The sequence below is a fragment of the Telmatherina bonti genome, assembly GCF_933228915.1.
Source record: "Telmatherina bonti genome assembly, chromosome: 13".
NCBI lineage: Eukaryota > Metazoa > Chordata > Actinopteri > Atheriniformes > Telmatherinidae > Telmatherina > Telmatherina bonti.
In genome coordinates, this window is record NC_136611.1 from 10,567,263 (window position 1) to 10,590,444 (window position 23,182).

At 37.5% G+C, this 23,182-nt stretch overlaps 3 protein-coding genes across 3 annotated transcripts; 2 read left to right on the forward strand and 1 right to left on the reverse strand.

Moving 5' to 3' along the window:
• Positions 1 to 3,316: 3,316 nt before the first annotated feature.
• poli (polymerase (DNA directed) iota) lies at positions 3,317 to 12,601 on the forward strand. The gene is made up of 11 exons (XM_079251255.1): positions 3,317 to 3,771; positions 4,475 to 4,571; positions 4,665 to 4,778; positions 4,857 to 5,021; positions 5,446 to 5,592; positions 5,760 to 5,996; positions 6,386 to 6,564; positions 7,870 to 7,961; positions 8,057 to 8,190; positions 8,709 to 8,914; positions 10,893 to 12,601. Exons 2-11 carry the CDS (start codon positions 4,475 to 4,477, stop codon positions 11,643 to 11,645), a joined length of 2,124 nt encoding a protein of 707 aa, XP_079107381.1. The 5' UTR covers positions 3,317 to 3,771; the 3' UTR covers positions 11,646 to 12,601.
• Positions 12,602 to 12,738: 137 nt separating this feature from the next.
• LOC306764208 (ras-related protein Rab-27B-like) lies at positions 12,739 to 16,560 on the forward strand. Its single transcript, XM_079251257.1, has 5 exons — positions 12,739 to 13,300; positions 14,068 to 14,153; positions 14,424 to 14,527; positions 14,611 to 14,734; positions 15,742 to 16,560. Exons 1-5 carry the CDS (start codon positions 13,148 to 13,150, stop codon positions 15,929 to 15,931), a joined length of 657 nt encoding a protein of 218 aa, XP_079107383.1. The 5' UTR covers positions 12,739 to 13,147; the 3' UTR covers positions 15,932 to 16,560.
• A 3,683-nt stretch (positions 16,561 to 20,243) lies between these two features.
• LOC306764630 (tripartite motif-containing protein 16-like) lies at positions 20,244 to 21,905 on the reverse strand (the record flags this gene model as incomplete). The annotated part of the gene is made up of 1 exon (XM_079251817.1): positions 20,244 to 21,905. The coding sequence occupies one exon, from the start codon at positions 21,903 to 21,905 to the stop codon at positions 20,244 to 20,246; it is 1,662 nt and encodes a 553-aa protein (XP_079107943.1).
• Between the last annotated feature and the right edge of the window lie 1,277 nt (positions 21,906 to 23,182).

The following is a 23,182-nucleotide window of genomic DNA, read 5'->3' on the forward strand; positions in this document are numbered from 1 at the left end:
TCAAATGGAACGGCCTGCACTCTCTCCAGACCTGAATCCCATTGAAAACCTGTGGGATCAGCTGAGCCGTCGTGTAGAGGCTCGAAACCCTGCACCCCAGAACCTCAATGACCTGAGGGCTGCCCTTCAAGAAGAGTGGGATGCCATGCCTCAGCAGGCAATAAGTTGCCTTGTGAACAGCATGAGATGTCGTTGTCAAGCTGTAATTGATGCTCAAGGGCACATGACGAGATATTGAGACGTTCAAATTTTTTGTTGTGGTGTAACTACCATTGTTGTTGCCTTTTGTGTTGAATGAATTTTTTGAGATGAGGAAATCAGTAGTGCATCCTTCTACTTAAATGTCTTACTTTTATGATATTATATCACTGTAGCATGAACATATTGCATTTTCCATAAATTTCACCTGAAAGCCAAATATCTCTAACTTTTTGTGAGTAGTGTAACTGTAACGAAATTGGTTGGAGCACTTAGGGGGGGAAAAAATACAGGACAAGCTTCCAACTGGTTGTAAAATGTTTGGAAGACTAACTTTTTGTAAAGTTAGAATTTCTCCAGTTTCTGATTTCACTTTGTGGATTTTCTGTCATTTTCTATTTTCCTTAACTGCTCTGCAAAAAGTTTATTGGGGTTTTTCTCCTAATTCAAAATACCTCTGTTGGGAATAAATGAATGTCCTGATAATGCAATCTGACAATGATTGATTATACTTATCTTAGTGACAGATTTTTTTTGTAAGTTTATGCAGAGAAATGAGTAGCATTGTCCTTGTCGAGACACCCAATTTGTAACTTCAAGTCCGCCAACTTTACTTAATTCTCTTTCTTCCTTGCTGCTTGAAAAGATGTCAATGTCATATTTATTTATAGAGCACATTTTTATAAGCCAAGGGCCAGCCAAAGGGCTTTACAGCTAGATATACAATTCAAATAAAGCACATACGTACACATATATAGACTAAAATAACTCTAAGATAATTAGTAACAATAAAACAATAATAAAAAAATAATAATAATAAAAAAAAGATATGATGCATCCCCTTAAATAAGCTTTCAAAGTTTCCCACAGTATTGATGGAGATGTTCCTGGGAGATCTGTTCTCTAATAAAATCACAAAATTCTGGCTCTTTCAGCAGCTGTAGGCTACTTTTCATGTCCTCTCAGGTTACTCATATTATCTAAATGTAAAGATAGAGGTGTGAAATGGTTATACTGTGATATTTTACTTCATTATTATAAGGCAATAAATTTGCGTCCACCATTAAATAATCAATTTGCGTGTACACAGTGTGAACATTTGAGTTAAAAAAGTTCTCCAGCTATGAAACAGATTAGAATTTTTTAAGTACTCTCTCAGGAAGATGCTGGCATTAGAAGATAATGCTCTACATGAGGACAAACGATCTAAATACTGATCTAAAATAAAGTTCAGGTCTCCACCTATTATCAGGTTGGTCTGTGAAATGTCAGGGATTATGGGATAAGACATGTTTGTAAAGTAGGGGGGAGTCCATGTTGGGGTCATATATGTTGACTAAAGTAATGGGCACAGAATGCTATTCCCCAACTAAAATTAGATATCTGCCTTCTCTGTCAGAGACAGTTGACTTGTTAGTAAATGGGATAACTTTCCTGAATAATATGGCGACACCTCTAGCTCTAACCACACAGGTAGAACAATAAACTTGATCTGTCCACCTAGGTCTTAGTTTAGTGTATTCATTTTTGTTAAGGTGGGTTTTCTTAAAGAAAAATTACATCACTGGATGATGTCTTTAGGTGTACCAATACCTTACCCCTTTTCACTGGTTGGTTCAGTCCTCTAACATACCATGCAACCGAAGTGACCTGTCTGCCCTTCTTTGTTTGTTTTGTGTCAACCTGCATAACTAAGATTACAATTAAATAAAATATAGAAGCCTACATACATGTGATAGAAAAAGTTATATATCCTATGTAAGTCCAAGCCCTCCTCTATGGAAAAAAAATAAAATTTGTACTGTTTTGCCTATACTACAAAGTAAGGCATGATCTCTCTAAGGAAATTATTTAATAAAAACAACAACAAAGACAAAAAAAAAAACAAACAACAAAGACAAAGTAACACCCATATAACATACTAACATTAACTTAGTCGCTATGAACTTCCCTTACTTCCCGTCTCTTATTAGAAGTTAAAAGTAGCTCTGCAAAAACATAATATATAAGCTACATACATATATGATATAAACTAAACTAAACTAAACTAACGCCAGTTGATGAAAAGTAGTGATGGGATTAATGGCTCTTTGAAGGGAGCTGTATCAGTGGGATCCATTCATGTCAAAGGAATGATGGGCTGAAATTTGGATCAGAATAATTTCTAACTCAGATTTCCCACCAACATTTAAGTTTGAATTCTTCTGAAATATTTATTATAGCTTCATTTGACATGTTTGGACAAGATTTAAAGTGTAATTTAAAAGTGATTCAGTGTAAATATTCCACTAGCATATCCCTCTGAGCTGATAGATCATAATTTGCCCTTTATATAAATTGTGTGTATGTGTGTAAAACTACCTTGACTGATGTTTTTCATGCAACACCTCAACACTTATAAATCTGCAATTAAAAAAAAGCAGGCTACAATCAAGTTCCATGCAAAAGCTTTTAGTGCAAAATTTCCACGTTTTTCTAAACACAGAAAAACTCAAAACTATTTTTAAACTTACATAACAAAGGCTTATAATAAAGGTTAAAGATGCTTTAAAAAAAATACTACGTTTTTGGTCAGTAATGCCATTGTAAGGATTAAATGCACTCCCTGAACAAGATTTTTTATTTTGAAACCCGACGCCCCAGAACCGGATGTGTTCATGTAAATGTTACAATTTCATTAGGCTGTTGCAGCCCGAGCAGCAGTCGTAAAGCACTCAAGAAAGAGCTGAGAGAGAGAGGGAAAGAGATAGTGCAAAATTTCCCTGTTTTCTAAACACAGAAAAACTCAAAACCATTTTTAATTGTAACTAATAACTAATATAATAAACGGTTACAATAAAGGTGACAGGTGCTGTAAAAAAAAAAAAAAAAAAAACTAAGTTGTTGGTCAGTAACATAATCATTTGATCTACAATAATTTTATTTTGAAACCTGGGGTACCGGAACCGGATGTATACATGTGAACGTTATATATTTATGAGGTTAATGAGTCATTCATAAGATTCGGTTCGTTTGTGAACGACACACAACTCTACTCCAGCCTTATAGACTGGCCGATTCTTGGTTCAACCCAAACTGTCAATGAAATTGGGAACAGTTGCAGATTTAACCAGAAAAGTAATTTAAAGCATTATGTGAATATAAATAAAGTACCGTTCCCTGCTTCAAACACTACCAGATTCAGATTTCGCATCTGCACCAGTCTCTGCCGCGGAGTCATATCTGCTCATGCCAAAGTGGAGCTCCGCGAAATTCTGGGCTTCCCTCGGGTCTGTGAACGAAGTTTCTGTTCCTCTGAACGTCACTCCTAGCTTCGTAGGATACAAAAGTCCGTACCGAACTCCCGGTTTGTCCCGAAATAGTGATCTAACTTCATTATTGCTGCTCTGCGTTTTGCGATCTCGAGGATAAAACCCGGAAAGATGCGGATCCTCTGCCCGTGGTAGATGACGTTTGTCTGCGTTATGGCTGTAGCCAATACGCCATACGAACCTGCAGTGCTTGTATGGCGTATTGAGTCTCGGTTTTGCAGGTTGACAACTCTCCTCTGATCGTGGTGGATACTTCTTCAATGTGAGTATCTATTGTGTGGCAAATGTAAACTTTGGTGGCTTGTAGTTCCGCGCGGAGAGCGTTTATGGCCTCTGGGATGGTAGCATTATCTCCCGGATAGCTCCCACCAGGCGAGTCCGAGGCTGCGGAGCTTGGTTTTTCTTTTTCTTGTTGGAAGCATGCTTCCCCAAGCTGGATTTCATTTTCTCCCGATTCACTTAAATAGTAACTAAGTTTGTCGCCTCTTTCCAGTATTTATCCATTTTGTTGTGGCGTAATCAGGGCCGGATTAAAAGTGCACAGGCCCCTGGGCCCAGAGTGTTACAGGGCCCCCCTTCCCCACCGCAACATTGTAAAAATTGTGAATGATACACTGTGAAACGACATTTCTAACATCTCTCAGCCTGTGGTACCAGTAGCAATACACTAGACACTGTGGTGTATCTATCTGTCTTTTATATAAATTTTATTTCATGTCCAAACTGCTGGTGTATAGCCTACACGGGCCCCCAATGGGTGTGGGCCCGTGCCCATTATGCCCATTGGATGATCCGGCATTGGGCGTATTTCTGAAATGTCAGATAGTGCTAAAGTTGTCTTAAATTTGCAGGAGCTCTAGACCTACTAGAAACCCAACCTACTTCTCCATCACTCACAGGTGCTCAGTGACATTTATTATTTGGCATAATGACATATTTGACTTCTGTAAATTTGCGTTTTTAAGATGGATAGCAGCGGGGATGATATGGAGGAAGATGAAACCGAGTGGAAGAGCAGTTTAGTGGATTCAGCAGCTGTCAGCTCTGACGCGTCTGCTCCTGGTAAACTGTAAAATGGAAAGCTGTTTTTTCGTCATTTTGTTTATTTTAAATGTGCAGCCATTTGACTTGCTGTATGTAAAATGTGCTTTTCAGAACCTAACACCAAATTAACACCTGCGCACAGAGTGATTCTACATTTTGACCTGGACTGCTTCTATGCTCAGGTGGAAATGATCAGAAACCCAGCACTGAAAGATGTGCCTTTAGGTAAACATTCAAAATTACAGGTCAAGTTAAACACATTGTGTTTCTATTAAAGTCCATTGTGTATTGTTGTATCCTCAGGTATTCAACAGAAATACATCATTGTCACATGTAACTACGTAGCAAGGGCACGAGGTGTCACCAAGCTAATGTCTGTTACTGATGCTAAGGAGAAATGCCCTGAGCTGGTGCTGGTTAAAGGAGAAGACCTGACACACTACAGAGAAATGTCCTATAAAGTCACAGGTTGGTAAGATAAGAATTTCTGAATTATTTATAGAAAACACTCATCTTACAACTTTAAAAAAAAGCTGATATTTGTTCATCCATTTGCAGTTAGATTGGGAATAGTCCTGATAAGATATCCACAGTAAAGCAAATTAAAGCTCAAAGAACCAAAATTATTAAAATGGATTGTTAAACTTTAGTGTCAGAATTAAAATGTAAACATGTCAAATGGTAATAAAAGAAAAAAAAAAGTCCTTGGTGCTCTATCAGTTAATGCTGCTTTTTCTTTGCAAGTGATATACATATTATAACACAAATAAGTGCACAATGAAGCTATAATCTTTGGTAAAAGCTTTATACAGTCTATGCTTTCTCTGTCTATCATGAACCACATTCTAGTTCTTTGTTTACCTTGCTTTAATTTTGTTTTTCCACCCTCCAGAGCTGCTGATGTCCCACTGTCGGCTAGTAGAACGGCTTGGATTTGATGAAAACTTTGTGGATGTCACAGAGATGGTTGAACACAGGCTTGCTCAGACAACGGGATCTGACAGCATTTCATTTAAAGGACATGTCTACAATGACTTCAGTAAGTCAGATTTGTGTAGCTTCACATCTGGCTCTTGGAAACTGAAAAACGGCTAAATAGTTTCCAAGATATTTGCATGGTACTCTCAGTTTCCCATCTAAAGCTCACCCTTTGAGGCTTTTTGCAGAGGTTTCTACACCTACACATATTTTTGTTTTCTTGTGCAGCTGCAGATGTTAAAGCCAGTGATCATGCGAGATTGGCTTTAGGTTCACACATTGCAGCGGAGTTAAGAGAAGCTATTTTTGAAAAACTGGGCCTAACTGGATGTGCTGGGATTGCCACCAACAAACTGCTGGCCAAACTGGTTTCAGGCACTTTTAAACCCAATCAGCAAACCACTTTGCTACCAGAGAACATTAGTGACATCATGGGCTCCCTGAGTGGTCTCCGCAAAGTACCAGGTATGCACATCCCAAAACATGGGTGTCCAAAGTTGGTCCTTGAGGGCCAATGTCCTGCAGGTTTTCCATGTATCCCTGTTCCAACATACTTGACTCAAACTAATCCCTCATTGGCTGTTGGATCCATTTAATGGAAGCCAGATGTGTTGGAGCAGGGATACATTGGAAACCTGCAGGATAGCGACCCTAGAGGACCGACTTTGGACACCCCTGTTCCAAAATATAACCAATGGTAGATCTTGTACAGATATAGTAGATGTATGGTTGTAAGACTTTAAACTGAGTCTGAACAATGATAAAAAGATTTGTGTCCGACATTTTTTGATGTGTTTTTGGTCCTCCTTAGTTATATTTAATAACCTCCGTGTGTTATTGGGATCTGTTCTCAGGGGTCGGTCACCAAACTGCAAAGAAGCTTCAAACTCTGGGAATAGCCAGTCTGAAGGATCTACAGCTTTACCCTCTGAATGACTTGGTAAAAGAGTTGGGAGCTTCCAGTGCTCAGCGTTTGAAGAATCTGGCACTTGGTATTGATGATTCACCTGTCACTCCCACTGGAGCCCCTCAGGTAAATATGGACTCAGAAAGCCTCTTAAAATTGCAACCATCTGCTCATGCCACATGATCTTTATGGTGTCTGATGCATTTTGACAGAGAATGCCACAGTCAGGAAACTACATGTGTACATTATTTAGTAAATTAAAAGTAAAGGTAGGGGTGATATATTTTAATATAAATAATATTAAAACGTTTTAATTTAATATAAAATGGCCAAAAAACTCCAAGAGACTTAATGTAGTCTGCAAACTGGTGAAGATGGCTGGTAATTGTGTCATTATGAGTTTTTAGGAGGATATTTAACAAATATTAGAAATAACTGAAAATTCAACCCCTCGCTTGGTGATGTTAATAATAATCTGAATTGAAATTGCATGGTAGAAATATTCATGCATGGAGACACTGGAAATAAAGTCAGTCTGTTCTTGCTCAGGTAGGGGTATTAAAACATTTACACATTTTAACCACTTGTGCTTTCATTTTATTTATGATTTGATGCATAAATGTGCGGATTCCATTCAAAATATGTCAGTAATCCAGGTGTCATCTGTCTGAAAATATTGAAAGGATGTATTTAGACTTTTTCAGAGCTCCTTACAAATAGAGTAATTTTTTCTCCTGGACTCATTTGGTTTTAGGATTATAACTTAAATAAATTATTTAGCAGCAAGTTTGCTTTAAATATTTAAAGTGGAAAACTGGAAAAAGTATCCATTTAAATGACACGGTCAATCTAAAGATCCTAGGTTAATAAAAAATATAGTATTAAAGACAATAATAGTTCCTGTGCCAAACTTCCTCCGTGACTTTTTGAATGTTAAAGTTTAGAAGATCTCCTATTTCATGTGGTTTTTTTTTTTGTTTGTTTTTGTTTTGTTTTTTTTATTATATATCTTTTTACTACATTGGTATTAGGGGTGGGAAAATCAGATCAAATAGCAGGGTTTTTTGCTTCACAATTTTAAAATCAAATATTTTGTTCAAAATTGTTTATTTTTTTCATTAATTTTTTTAATAAATAAAAATAATCCACTATAAAATTTTTGTCATTTTTATTGTTTTTATTGATCTTTCTACTTGTCTTCTTGGGCATTATAGCAGCAGAATGATGGTCTGGCTACTGTGCTGTGTTTTTTGTAATTGAAATCAAGAAAAATGACAATTTATATTTTTTGTTTTTAATCAACAAAAATCAGCAATATCGAAGAATTGTGAGAATCGCAGTTTAAGTCGAATAGGCACCCAAAAAATCTGAATCGAATCAGGACAAAAGCACATCGTCACAGCCCTAATTGGTATCTTCCTTGTGTTTTAGTCTCTCAGTGACGAAGACTCCTTCAAAAAAATGTCGTCCACCGTAGAAGTCTTGGAAAAGATTCATGAGCTCCTTGGCAATCTGGTGGAAAGGTCAGAGTCATTTGCAGCATCTCATTACTAAATCTACCAGTGTCATCTTGCATTACCATTTCTGATCCATAAAAATCTATGTCTTTGTAAACTAGGATGCATAAAGATGGCAGGCAGCCCCAGACCTTCAGGCTTACAGTTCGGAAATACTCGGCCACCAACAAGTGGTTCAATCGGGAGAGCCGGCAGTGCCCAATCCCGAGCCACATCGGACAGAAGATCACCTCTGGTACGCTCCAGGAAGCATTCTGTCAGAGTTTCCACTTGGTGGAAACGTATGTGAAAAGCAGCCATTTGCATAGAGCGCAAAATCAAACCATCTGTTGGAAATCTGAGTCATCCATGTCCTGGTGTAGCTCGAGATCTGGATGTGCTGTCTTTAGTTCAACCACACTGTTTAGTTTTATTTTTTCTTTCAGAAGGAATGGTTCCACCATCTCAGACTGTTGTCTTTCAGAAGTCAGTAAATATATTTCTGTTTAGTATGAGGATAATTTATCTCTGGGGTTAGGAATCCTGGTCCTCGAGGGCCGGAATCCTGTAGGTTTTCCACGTATTCCTGGTCCAGCAGACCTGATTCAACTCCAATGGATCCAACAGCTTATTAAGATCTGAACGGGGATTCATTTGGGTCTGGTGTGTTGGAACACAGAGACATTGTAAACTTTCAGGACAGGAGCCAATAATCATCACATCCTACAGGACAAAATTCCCATCAAGGCATATTTTCTATCCTTTGTTTCATAGGCAGCATAGAAGATGCTGTGGACCAACTGGTCCCACTGGCCGTGAAGCTCTTTCACAAAATGGTGAACAGCAGCGTTCCCTTCCACCTCACCCTCATCAATGTCTGCTTCAGTAACCTGCAGACCAGAGGGGCTGTCATCAGTGGGAAGGGCACCATAATGTCATTCTTCACACAGAATTCATCTCCCAGAAAAACACAAAGCCAGGTAAGCCAGTGAAGCTAAGCTGTGTCATGTGGGGGCGCTAACATTGTCCATGTAATTAGGTTTTAAAGCCGGTAGCCTGGAAGAATTTCTAATAAGTTTCCTAAAAATACATTTAGAAGTGAATAAACAGTCTAAAATGTGACTAATTACCATGATGGGGTTCAAACTGATAGATGTAAGCTGCAGTTCTGCACAGATAAAGTGTTTGTTTACATTTGTGTTGATTACGTTGACCCAAGTGGAGGTTTTGTTTTCAGCAACATATGTTCGTCTCTCTGTCTCTTAGCAACATAACTCAAAAAAGTTAAGGATGGGTTTTGATTAAATTTTCAGGAAATCTCCAAAATGGAATAAGGAACAAGTCAAGACATTTTGTGGCTGATATAGATCACTTTTTAGATCCAGGAAGTTGTTTCAACACTAGAACAACCAACATACCAAAACCCCCTAGGACTGCTAGAGAGGGGTATTTTGACATCGTGCTGACACAATGTTAAATAAAAAAATCATCACAATGGCATTTACAGAAGCCGATGTTGGCTGTCAGCTGATATTGATTCATTGTATTATGTGTCAAGCTAAACAATGAATGCATGGCAGGTCATTCTGGTATCAGTGCAGCTTCTGTAGAGGACCTACACATTCATTGCAGCGATGTCCAAAATGTTATAAAGCATTGCAACAAGCCATCTTCCAGTTGCAGCTAGAGATAAAAACTTTTTATTTTATTTAGGATGTCTTCACCCAACTTGGTCCTGTTGCAGTAAGAAGAGCTGATCATTTCCCCTCTCCCCAATCTGAGTCAAAGCCAAATTATTCTGCATTTATTATTCTGCTTCTTTTCATTTATATGATGTTTTCCGAAGCATTTTTCTGTCAGCAACAAAACTCAAAAAGTAATGGATGGATTTTCGTGAGGTTTTCAGGAAAATGTACCAAATTGAATAAAGGAGTAAGAAGTTGTATTTTTGGGCTGATGTGGTTTACTGTCTAGACCCAAGATTTTTTTTTTTTTTTTAATAGTATTCTTTAGAAATTCTTCAAAATTTTATCATTTCAGCTTCTAACAGAACAAATAATGCTCATAATCATTGACCAAAAAAAAAAAAAAAAACATTCAAGAAAATGACGAGATATAATCCTAGTGGATGTTTTAATTCAGCATTGTTTAATCCGGATCATGCAGATATTCTGGATCTGATGATCAAAAAAGTTCAAAATTGTAGTAGTACTGTACTGCCTGCTGGGGCTTTTGGGATCTTTCCCAGATGACTGTATGGTTTGGCAGAGGTCTACACTTTTATTTATTTTATTGTTAATTCATGAAACATATTGAAGTACTATAGATATGAAGCTCTTAAGTTTTACCTAACAAGATTTCCATATTTCAAAGCAGTGATTTTTTTTTCCCCCAGGAATGAGAAAGCAGCCAATGCTTTTATTTAAAAAGGTGAAACACATAAAGCAAAATATTGTTTTTTTTTTCTCATTTTTGTTTGAAAGATGGCACAAATGAACTGTTTACTGGTTAGTCTTTGTATTACATTGTCAGATTAGTTTCCCTTTTTTATGTATTTGTTACGTTTTTTTGTTTGTTTGCTTTTCCAGTAAGCACTAGCTGGAACTGGAATTGGAATTGTGTTTGTTTACGTTGATGTGTCTTCATCCACCCATTTTGCCATTCATTACGTAAGAGTATTTAACAGATAAAACTGATGTGTTTCTGGGAACAACTAAAGAAGATATTGTAGGCCATGCTACTTCCATGGTGACACAGGAATTATATTTCATTATTTTGGAGGAATTAAGTCTTCAAGGGCTTAATATGCAACTTAGCTCAAAGAAATCTGGTTCTTAAAAAGCTTAAAAGATCTTTCACACTGAGCAGCTACGTGAGAGAATTTCTCTTCTTAGAAAGAGGTACTGTGGTAATTCTCAGAATTTTCTGATATCATCTCTTCTGTTATCCTCCTAACAGGATGAATCATCTCAGAGTCCCTGCCTGGATCAGGAAGAAAGCATAATTACTCAACACAAAATGCAAGTCACCATCGACGGCTCTTCAAGCTCCAAGGCAGGATTACATGGCTTCAAACACAAACCAAGTTCTGCTGCTGTAGAAGAGAATCCAAAACCATCCTGCAGCACATCAGGATGCAAAACTAATGAAACAAATATGACTGGAACTCATCGATTTCCACCGAATGTTGACCCAGAGGTGTTTAAGCTCCTTCCAGAGGACATCCAGGAGGAGCTGCTGTCTCCTGCCTACCTAAACTCCCTGCCTGACAGGTCTGCTGCTTCACTAGTTACTCATGAACCCCTCAATTCAGAAATCAAGCCCTCACAGTCGTGTACAGACTCGCAAAATACTAAAGAAATAAAAGAAGTTGCAGAGAAATTGAATGGATGCCACAGAGCAACCACCGTGAATCGTCGGTGGCCTGTGAGCACAAGCGGAGGTCACAGAGAAGTCGTAACGGGGGAGGAGAAAGTGTCATTCCCCCAGTCTTCTGACTGCAAGTTCCCGGGAAATGTGGACCCTGAGGTGTTTTCTGAGCTTCCGCCGGGTGTTCAGAGGGAGCTTATGTCCGAATGGAAACAGCAGAAACTGGTTCTGAAGGCGTCTTCGTCTGGGAAACCAGGGAGAAGCTTTTTGACCAAAGACAGAAAAGCTGCAGGAAAAGGCAGCCAGACAAATAACCTGTTCAAGTATTTCAAACCCAGTTAGAGAATGATCATCATCGCTGTGATTAAGATTACTTAAAACACTTTTTTCTATTTTATTTCTGATTTCTTCTCATGTTGAGAACACAAAAAGAAACGTTTAACTGTGTTGTTTAGCAGTTCTTCACTTTTCTTCTAATATAAGCTAACAAAGATTAGGTGAGAGATTGTAAACGTCACTGACTTCACAACACGGTCAGACTTCCTGACTGTTTTATGTTCTTAGATTTATTAACAGAGAAGTACAAAGTTGACCTGAAAGTCCTTAAAGTTTCATTCATTTATTTCAAAGTTGATTTTCATATTGGATCAAAACAAAGCACAGGGTTTAAGATGAAATTCTTTAGCTGTGAGTTCAATCTTTTCTTTTTGTTAAAACACCGTTTGGAGAAGCGGGATTATTCCACTGAGCCTTGAGAAGTGGGGCCCATTCCTGGCTTGAATATTTTCCACTGAAATCCACAGAGGCACGCATTATTTGTTGTCACCAGACACAATCCAGTGTTCAAAGAGCCTTTTTTTCCCCCTCCATTCCCTTCATGAGAAACGGGAATAAAGAAAAAACAAAGTCTGTTAGCACAGCCCCACTTAGCTGTCTGATGCTTGAAACTCCTCCCTGGGTCACATGTAGGACAGGGGGAAAGGTTCAGGGTGTGCAATGTGCCATCGCTCCATGATAGTGCTTATTTTATTTAAGAAGGGCTGGAACAACATCTGGATGGCCGTTATTTCCTGAAGATAGACTGGTAAGGTTTATTTTTGTTCTGAACTTTGTGGAGATTTTCTTAAATTAGTTTGTGTGTTGATCTTGAGATATGTTTGTCATTTTTACGCAGACACAGCTGCAGGTTAGTTTGTTAATAACTCATCTTATTCTTTTACCTTCAAAGACAACTATTAATTATGGAAATGGATGGAAACTCCATGTGTTTCCTCTCCTCTGCATTTTTATGAAGTTATTACTCCAATAAAACTTTTATCCTAAGAAGCTGGTGTGTTTTAAACACAACCTTTTTTTTTTTAATCACAGTCTGGCTTTCCATATAGTCTTCATCGGTCTGCTTGGCTCTGGTGTCATCTGGCATTGTCACGCTCAGCAGTGTCATGCAGTGCTGAGCTGTCTATGCATAGCCTTCTAAGTAATGAAAAGACTCCTGTCTGCCAAACAGGCCATGTTTTTTTGTCAAGTAAACTCTGAGAAAACTCTGGAGAGGCATTTGACTGCTCATGTGGAAGCCAGCTCCAGTCATGTGCTAGTCCTTCTCTGATCAGCGCCTAATGACCAGGGAGTTATGACGTCCAGTTAAAGCCTGTGTGATGGTCTTGCAGCCTCAGACTGAAAACTGCTGCTTTGGTGGAAGAATTTTACCTTTTTCTTTAAGTTAACTCACCACCCAGTAAGGATTTACTTGGAAATACCCAGATGCTTCTAAACTCTCATGGTCTGCTACATGTTTCATGTAAACCAGCAAAGCAACTCTGTGGCAGGTTCAGCACAGCTGCACAATGGTCGACTGGGACTATGACTATCTGATCAAGCTGCTGGCACTGGGGGACTCAGGGGTGGGAAAGACCACCTTTCTGTACAGGTACACAGACAACAAGTTCAACCGCAAGTTCACAACCACAGTGGGCATAGACTTCAGGGAAAAGAGAGTGGTGAGTGCTGTGCTGCATACGTCGCTTAAAAACCTTTTGACTTTCTATGAGATCTGATTAACAAACTATTTCTGCTTTTTTAACCCTGCACAAACAAATTGTCATGTATCATGATAATAACATGATAATGAATGAAATATAAACTATGTGGTAACATAAGTTATTTTTTCCAGTTGAAATGTTGTTAAAATATATTATTATATTATAAATATATATATATATATATATATATATATATATATATATATATATATATATATAGTTATATATAGTTATATATATATATATATAGTTATATATTTATTGTTATATATTTATTGTTAAAATATATTTTAACAGTGTAGTTGTATATTGTGGAGCTCTATTACAAATCAAACAAACAAAACTAGGAAAAGGAGGGAGGAGGCAAATTAATCCTGTCACTTTCTTTGCCAGTTTCCTAGTTAGATTAAACTGTCATAAGATACTCTCGGGGTTCTAAATAAATCACATAAAAATACTAAATTTGGCAGTAAAAGCATTCTTACATTTTAAAATGTTATTTTTAAAGTTAGGTGTGTACTCAGGGATCTTGCAAAGTCAAAAATGTCAAAACTACATACACTAAAAACATTTGTTTTATTTAAGGACATTAACAGTTTAAACACATGCTGTTTAGATAAAGTACATGTGTTTTAGCCATTATTTTCTGTGTTACATATATTCTACCACCATAGATAAAATCATTCTTATCTGTTTGGATGATTCATCTTCCTGCTTTGGTTCAGGTGTACTTGGGAACGGGTGCTGACGGGACGACCGAGAGGAACTTCAGAGTTCATCTTCAGCTCTGGGACACAGCAGGTCAAGAGAGGTAAGTCTGACCTTATTTTAGTTTTATTTATTCATTTTATCAGTTAAGACATATTTTGCTTTTTCGGAATGAAACATTAAAACTCAGAGTGAGATCAAAGCTGATTTCTCTTTTTCCTCTTTAACTTTATCATAAATTAGTAGCACAGTTTGGAGTGGGGTTTATCCTCTGGATACTGTAAATGTCCAATAATTTAATTCCATCAACACTGACCAAACAAAACGGTGAGCTGCTCTGCTTCCAGCATCATTAAAATCTGCCTGTTTTCAGGTTCCGCAGCCTCACTACAGCTTTCTTCCGGGATGCCATGGGCTTCCTGCTCATGTTCGACTTGACCAATCAGCAGAGTTTTCTTAACGTCAGGAATTGGATGAGTATGTGTCATCTTGTTTTCTTCCTAATTCAGGTGGAGTTGTGCATGCTATTGGCTTGAATGAACTCCTCTGTGTGGATTCAGGTCAGCTACAGGCCAATGCATACTGTGACTGCCCGGATGTGGTGTTGGTGGGCACCAAGGCGGACCTCAAAGACACGAGGAATGTTCATGCCAGGCAGGCCAGAGATCTGGCAGACAGATATGGGTGAGACATTGCATTTATTTTTTGTTAAGCCAAACTGCAGTACAGAAATGCAATTTCACTTAATTTAGGTCTTAAAGTAGAAACACTTAAAGATTTTATAAAGTTATGTCCTTAAGGTGTATTCACACAAATCATTGAGTTTGAGTTCCCCTCAAACTTCTGATTTCCAAAACATTTATAAGCACCAGTAATGTGATTGGACCGCTTGATTGTTCGGATCCTGTCTTTCTTTATAGTAATTATATAAAGATCTTTTCAAATGTTGATTTGAGTTGATCTTCATCTGAATTATTTGGAAGACTTAGTGTCGACGTCAGGGATTCATATGAATTTTAAGTCCCAGCTTTGTTCTGAAATGATTTGCTTCCTTGTTGTGCTGCTTTGTTGGCCAGACTGCAACTGGAAGAGGGGTTGCTACCGTCTAATGGCATATACCCAATAAATAAAGATTAAGTTAAATATTTCCTTACTACTTGCAGCAAGTTGGAAGTCAGAACTGTTGTTAGTTGATTCCCATGTATTTATAACAGGCTTGGTTAAAGGTTAATCTGAGACCTATTCAAGAGAGTTTTAAGAGAGTCTGAAATGTATAGATGTTATTTTATCCTTTATACAGAAGTGTTTTCTTTTCCCTTTGAGAAGAACTAAACAGAATCTACCACTAGTTCACCACAAGATGGTGCCAGACAGCTGCTGACTTTCCTGCTGGGAAGTTAATCAGAAATAGTTTTACCTCATCAAGTCCTTAAAATGGGTTTAAATAAGACAACACGAAATAATCATTCTGACTTACAGACATAGAGAAATAGTTTCAGAGTAAACAAAAATAAACAGATGATTTTTATGGACTGACAAACACTGATTTAGTTACTCAAACAGATACAAACAATCATCTTTATCTTCATTGATGGCTGTTCATCTTATAATAATTTTTGCTTTGACTGCCAATGTTTTGTTTTGGAAATTTATTGATTTAAAAAAAAAAAAAAAAAAACCAAATTCCTCAGCATCCCCTACTTTGAGACAAGTGCAATGACGGGTGTTAACGTGGACCAGGCAGTGATCGCCCTGCTGAACCTGGTGATGAAGAGGATGGAGCAGAGCACATATGGAGCACAGAACTCTGAACCCAACAGCAGCCCCACTTCCAGCCATGAGGTGGAAGAGGCCCCTGTCAGGAGACGGTGTGCCTGCTGATGTTTCTACCACCAGACGTGTTGGAAGTAACATATTACTATATCTGTGTATAGTAGGTAAACTCACTAAAGAAAAACAAAAAACACTGATACTTTTTGAAACAACTGTTTCTACTCAAGAAAGAAATAAGCAGAACATTTTTGTATGAAGTTTTGTTTTTTGTTTGGAAATAAGCTAGAATTACAAATCCTGTTTGCAGAAAGGTTTAGAAATGTTCTAAATGTAGCAAAAGTGTTATCATTAGTGTCCTCATAGTTGTATTCTTTATGTAACAAACACAAGTATAAAGGAAATTATTTTCATGTCAAAGAGTATGTAATTATTATGTTTGGTCATTTGCAAGACAGCTGAAGAGAAACTTGACGCAGACCATGGATTGCTCAAAAACAATAAAATGGTGTAGAATAAGTATGTGAAAGACCATTTTTCCCCATAAAATGTTGTTTGGGAATCTGAACCATGTTGCTAATGAAGGATCTGAATTTGGATCAAAGATAAAAATTTCTAGCAATTGGTAACAATTATACAAAATGCAGACAAGGATGATTTCCCTTAGAAAACAGTACTGCACATACTTGTAGTCTTAAATAAATAGATTACTTATCATGCAATTTTTTTCTGTTCCAGTAGATGAAACACGTCACTTTCATATGCTGAAACAGTGTTAACAAGTATCACTGTTGATAAACTGTTTATATTGGAAAAAATTAGGCATTTATAGAAGGATTATGCAGGCACATTATTCCTATGTTTCACACATTACTATCAAAACAATATTTATGACATGGTTTCTCATGGGTTTTGTCCGTTTGTTAAATAAACAAGATAAGGAACTCCCTTTGTGATTTTTTTTTTTTTTTTATAACATGTACATAAGCAGTCAGGCTTTTTAATGCATGGCACAAAGTTGCCCCGCAGATGAAATGGCAGTTTCTGACTTATAAAAGGTTGTTGAAATAATTATGGAAAAATAAAGACATTATATGTTTTAGATGAGGAATTTGACCATCTTATCTTGTTATACACAAAACGCCACTTAAACTGAACTTATAATTTACTAAATGAATGCGAATAAGACTTGAACCTCAGTCAGTCAGGGTATGACCTCAGTTTAAGCCAGAATTTGTAAAGAGCACATGTTGCAGAGTCATGAGACGGTCATGTGGCCAGCTGTCAGTGTTCGAGTCCAGTCGTCCTACAGATCCAGCTGTGTGGGAACCCTTGTTCATTATAAAGTTTATTAAAACATTTAGGTTACAGCAATAAGATTGAATCTTTAGTCTTCAACTAGCAACCATAATTATTAGACTCAGGATTCATTCCTATAAGGAATGCATCCAGATAATAGTTTTACAACTGCCCTGAACATATTTGTTGTAATAATTTCACTAAGCAACCCTAAAATATTTCCTGCTGTCTATAGTAGTAAATAGATTAAACTATCTATTAATGATTCCTTAATTAAAACTGCATTGCAGTGGAAATAATGACAAACATCCCAAACCAACCTTTACTAATGAAGCCATCACTGTGTGTGTGAAGGTCTTCACACCAACACACACGGAGGAAACTGAAAATCTGCTCGTCTCCATGTGCAAAAACAACATAATTAACAGCTGAAACTGAGTGAGAAACAACATATCCAGGTCTTCATTTTTTATAGATATAATACATATTATATCCAAATAATATGTATATAATATTATACATATTAGTAATTTGGAATATAATATAATACATATTATATCCCAATTACTACCTTCTACTGCAGCAAAATACTGAGAAGAACTAAAGAAAACATTATGTTATACATCCACCATGATCAGCACATTGTCACCTCAATCTTTCAACAAATTGTTGTTTCTATTCAGGTTTTCCTGTACATTTTACTAAACTACTTCAAATTAAATTCTTAAACAAGAATATCTTGTTAAAACATGGAAGATCAGTGGATAAATCTTTTCAGGTTTCCTTGACAACATTGCTTCTATTTTGTAGAACTTTTTCATCTGTCTTATAGAGGGCTGACTGAGGCCTGGCGATGGATCTAATCTCTGCTTTCTTTCTTAATTTACTGTATATAATATCTATATGATGCGTGGTAGATTTACTTGATATGATCATTGACCCACTGCAACTGCCTTTTGTTTTTCAGCTGGACAGCACCACAGTCTGTGCATTAAGAAATGAACAGCTCCCCATATTAACTCTTTATATGCTCTAACAAATAATTATAGTGTTGACAAGTGAAAATTACATGTTAGTTTTATACTCACTCCACATATCGATACTGTGAAGGAAGCCAATAAACACGTGTTGATCTGAGCTGGCAGCTGATCCTGAGCAGCACAGCTGACTTTTGTGGAAGAAATTTGGTGCAGATGCTTCATAGGAAATTCAGGAGCTGAGCACCTTCAGAAATGAAGATTCAAAGTTTAAAAAATTAACCTTCATGGTTCTCTATAAGCTTCTCTTGAGTACAAGCTGGTGGTTGTACTCAAGACGACTTAAGACGAGTCTGCTGGGAATGTTGTGATCTCTGGGAAACCACCATTTGGTGTGTCCACTGCCCCACACAATCTGCAGATTTGTTGAAAACTAATACAGCTATTTTATTTGAAATTAATAAACAAACTTATCATTCTTAACTACCATACCAAAAAAAAGTCTGCCAAGGAGAATGAGGAGTGTGGTTCTGAAGTGAAAAAAGTTACAAGGTTAATTGAGCAAAGTAAAATGAATAAAGTTTCACAAACTGCAATTTTGAGAAACCATTCAGAGGTCTGATCGAACAAGAGGTCTGGAGGGATTCTAATCTACGCATAGACTAGAGCATCTTTTAAGCTTAGTAGAGAGGAGGTCAAATAGTAATCATAAATCTATGTAGTCATAAACAAAGAATAGCCTGTTCTTAGTCAAAGTGGTCATCTCAGTTAGGGTGACACCGCCATTAAATTATAATCACCTTTCTTATACCGGACTCTCTTTCTCGCTGGACATAAACAATCCTTGTCATGAGTGAGTGAGAATCAATCAGATACCAGATACTGAATGACAATCACTCAGGTCATCTACACATTCTTTATGTCAAAGGGTAACAGATACCAGATACCTTAGGATATAGCACTAAGTTCAGCATGACCTTTGCAGCAAGCCACAGAAGAGCTGTAACATAATGAATATATTCTAAGAATAAGAAATTCTATATAAAGAAAGCCAGAATATAAAACACTTTTTACAGTGTAAAATACTTTTTTTCCCCACACAGTGCCACTCAAGATGATTTTAGTTCCTAATGTCCACCATTTTCATAGAAATTTAACAAATAAAACTGGTTTATTGTACTGAGATGTTACCAGATGTGTAAGGACAAGCTGATCCTGAAGCACCCTCTGCTGGATCACAAGGCACACTACTGCTAATGGTAAAATAGAATGTTTTTCAATTGATATAGTTTCTTTTGTACATCTATGTTGTAGTCAACAAACAGATCTAATGGTCTGTGTTGTGTGCAATTTGCAATGTACGTTTAGGAGAAACACCTTTATGGCATGTAACAACTGAGATAGTAATTACATTTTATTAAAATTAAATTATATAATTCATGAGGAAAATTATTAAATTTCACAGTAGAATTTGTTTGTTTTTTTTAATTATGTTTTTGGTTTCAGTGATGTTTGATAATTGATTATCCCACTAATAAAGAACCTAATCAGTGCTGTGGAGAAAATAGGACAAAGTTATACACAAGAAAAGTAGCCAGAAAAGGTTTTAGTTTCTCTTGAGTAACACAGCTGATTTGTAAATTAAACGGTTGTTTTGAGACAAGGCAAAGCAAGGTTAATTTGTAAAGCATATTTCATGTACAGGGCAACTCAAATTGCCTTGCATAAAATATTAAAAGAATATTGTGATGTCTATTTATTAATGATTGCATTTAATAGAGAAGATCTGGGTACATACACATATCAGAGATAAATTGCATTTCAAATACATCCAGGAACATCTGCACTGATTTTTACAATATCCCAAAAATGTAAAAACAAATTGTCTGAAATAAATCAAGACGTGGTGATTTTTCTGTTAAAGTCCATGTAGAGGAAGAGAAACAGAAAACACATAAATGCAAATTTACTGAAATCTGGAACATTGACTAAACACAGCTCCATCTAAAAAAAAGGAGGCATGTCTGCAAAAGAAAACACTTAGATAACATTTGTTGTTCATTAACACAGTTTAGCATCAAAATCTCTGAAGAGTCACAAAGTATCACAACAAAAAATCTTTATGAACAAATAAAGACATCATACATCTACTTTAGTTTACAGATCTCAGCAGTGTCTCCACAACGGAAGTAGAGACGTAATCCAGCATAGAGTGGCTGAGTGAATGTGGTCTGAACTCTGTGGAGGAGAGTCATGGTCGTAGAAACGTCATAGAAAGACAGAATACCTGCTCTGTGATCCACGTACACTCCCACTCTGGACAACGTAGAACTGGAAATGGAAGTTTGGATATTATTGTGCCAAAATTCATTACCGTTATACTTACATAATAAAGCCCAGGATTTATCATCATATCCAAATCCATTCCCTGCTTTGTTGACATTCCCGTATGCAACTGCTACGTAACCTCCTCGTCTTCCCCACTCCACCTCCCAGTAACAACGTCCAGACAGACTCTCCTTACTCAGGATCTGAAATGGTACCGAGAATCTCTTTGGACTATTACTAAACTGGTTTTGTGCCATTAAGGTTATTTTTCTATTTCCCTCAGAAAAAGCCAGCTGTGTGTGTGCTGTGTTTGGATCCAGTGTGATTTCACAGGAATATTTTAGGAAGTCAGCTCGGGTCTTTGGCTCACCTGGTAGTGACAGTAAAACATCCACTTCAGTCACTGCCAGCGAGACGTTTGTCCATTTCTCTGTCAGGACGTCCTGTAGTTTATCTCTGGTCTCTGACACAGCTGCTGCCACATCCTCAAAGTACCTCAGAGGACGAATATTGATGCTCAGTGAGTCTGCAGGCTCGCTGAGTGTGGACAGTGAGGGGTAGTTGTGTAGAAACTGGCTGTGATCCTCTGTGTGTGAGAGCTTCTCCAGCTCGACGTCTTTCCTCCTCAGCTCAGTGATCTCCTGCTGCAGCTTCTCCTGGAGCTCTTTGACCCGACTCACTTCAGTTTCCTGCTGGGATCTGATCTGCTGCTTCACATCAGAGCATCGTTTCTGCAAGAGTTGGATCAGCCCAGTAAAGATCTTCTCACTGTCCTCCACTGTTTTATCAGCAGAGTGATTGATGGCTTCCACCTCCAGTTGCAGCAGCTTCACATCTTTCTCTCTGTCCTGGATTCTCTGCTGGATTTCTTGTCGAGTCACCTCCAGCTCCTTCAGCCTCTTTGTCCTTTCTGCTGTAGCGGACACAATATCATGGCCTTTATGTTCATCCACAGTGCAGACATAGCAGATGCTCTGTTGATCAGTGCGGCAGAATATCTTCATCACCTCATCGTGAAGAGAGCAGATGTGTTCATGGAGCTTCTTGGAGGGCTCCAGCAGCTGATGCTTCTTTAACTGAACAACATCATAATGAGGCTGGATGTGTGTCTCACAGTAAGACACCAAACACACCAAACAGGACTTTATGGCTTTTAACTTCCTTCCAGTGCAGATATCACAGGCCACTTCTTCAGGTCCAGCATAGCAGCGATCAGCAGGAGCAGCTTGGAGTCCACTTTTCTTCATCTCCTCCACTAAAGCTGCTAACATGGTGTTTTTAACCAGGACGGGCCGTGGTGTGAAAGTCTGCCTACACTGAGGGCAGCTGATGATCTTCTTCTCCTCTTCATCCCAGAAGCTTTCAATACACTTCATGCAGTAGCTGTGTCCACATGGAATAGTCACCGGATCCTTCAGTAAATCCAGACAGATGGAACAGGAGAAAGTTTCTCTGTCCAGCTGAATCCCTTTCTGCGCCATTTTACCTTTCAGTAGCAGTGACGGTGTAACTTTCACTTTGTTAAAACTGAAACTTAACTGAGCTCCGATCTACAGATAATGTGTGTGTGCAATGAACATGGTGTCCACTTTTATTTCACAGTGTGCTGGTTTAGACCAATCATCCAACTGCTGGTCTGATGGGGAGGGAACAAGGAAATGAGCAAACATTGCTGCTGTGTTTGAGATCAGGAAGAAGAAGGAGGAGTTATTGGACTAGATTATTTCAGGAAGAAGAGTTTTTATTGTTTAACCCCTTTGTACAACAAAGCTCATTATATATGATCTGTTATTTGACCAAGCATAACTAATGTCTTTCAGGGAAAAGCCATAATGTGTACATACATACATCAACATGAGCACTGATGTAACACCTTTCTGATTCAATCTGAAGCTTGTTTTTGTAGAAGACAAGTAAAGTTTCCACTTGAGTGGCAGGATATATTTTACAATAATCTGTCCAATTTACATTCTCATACTTTTACTCTAATTTTATTTACAGTCCAAAATTTTGTCTGACAAACAGCTAATTTTTTTCTTACTTAAAATTGACACATTAGCTGAGCTCATGGGAATTTTAAGTCGTTTTTTTGTTGTTCTTGTTGTTGTTGTTTGTTTTTTAATATATTAACGTTTTCATAAAGAACAAATTAAATATAGCCTGTATTTTGTGTCAATCCCGTGAATATATTCATTCAGTCATTCATTTGTCCAGTTCGCTTTGTCCAGTTAAGGGTTGCAGAGGAACTGGGTCCATCCCAGTAATCATCAGGTAAAAGGCAGGTACACCCCGGACAAGTCGCCAGCCCAAATCCCGTGAATATATTATTTTAATAATTGTGAAGCAACTATTCATGATCCACAGCATGTGAATCGAGTTGTTTTTGCAGTCTATAATCCTTAAGCAGGATGATGGCGCCCTCTTGTGTTGGGATTCAGTTTTCAGACTTCAGTTTCAACATGCTGGCCTGGAAGAAGAAGACAAACAACAGCAAAAAAAAAGCTTCAGGGATTTTATTCTCTGTAGTAACAACTTGTAACTGTGGTGCTGTGTTGAAGTAATAAGAGACCCACATAAAACCCAGGTTTACAGTTTGGTTTCATTTTCACATAATTTTGGAGATTTTAAGCTGATCTTTTTTGGAAGTTATTGATCTGATCCTAATGATTTTAAGACTTTAAAATGCAGTATTTAAAAAAACACTGAACTACTTATTTCTTTTATCATTAAAAATAAAAATAAAAAAAGTAAAATAAAA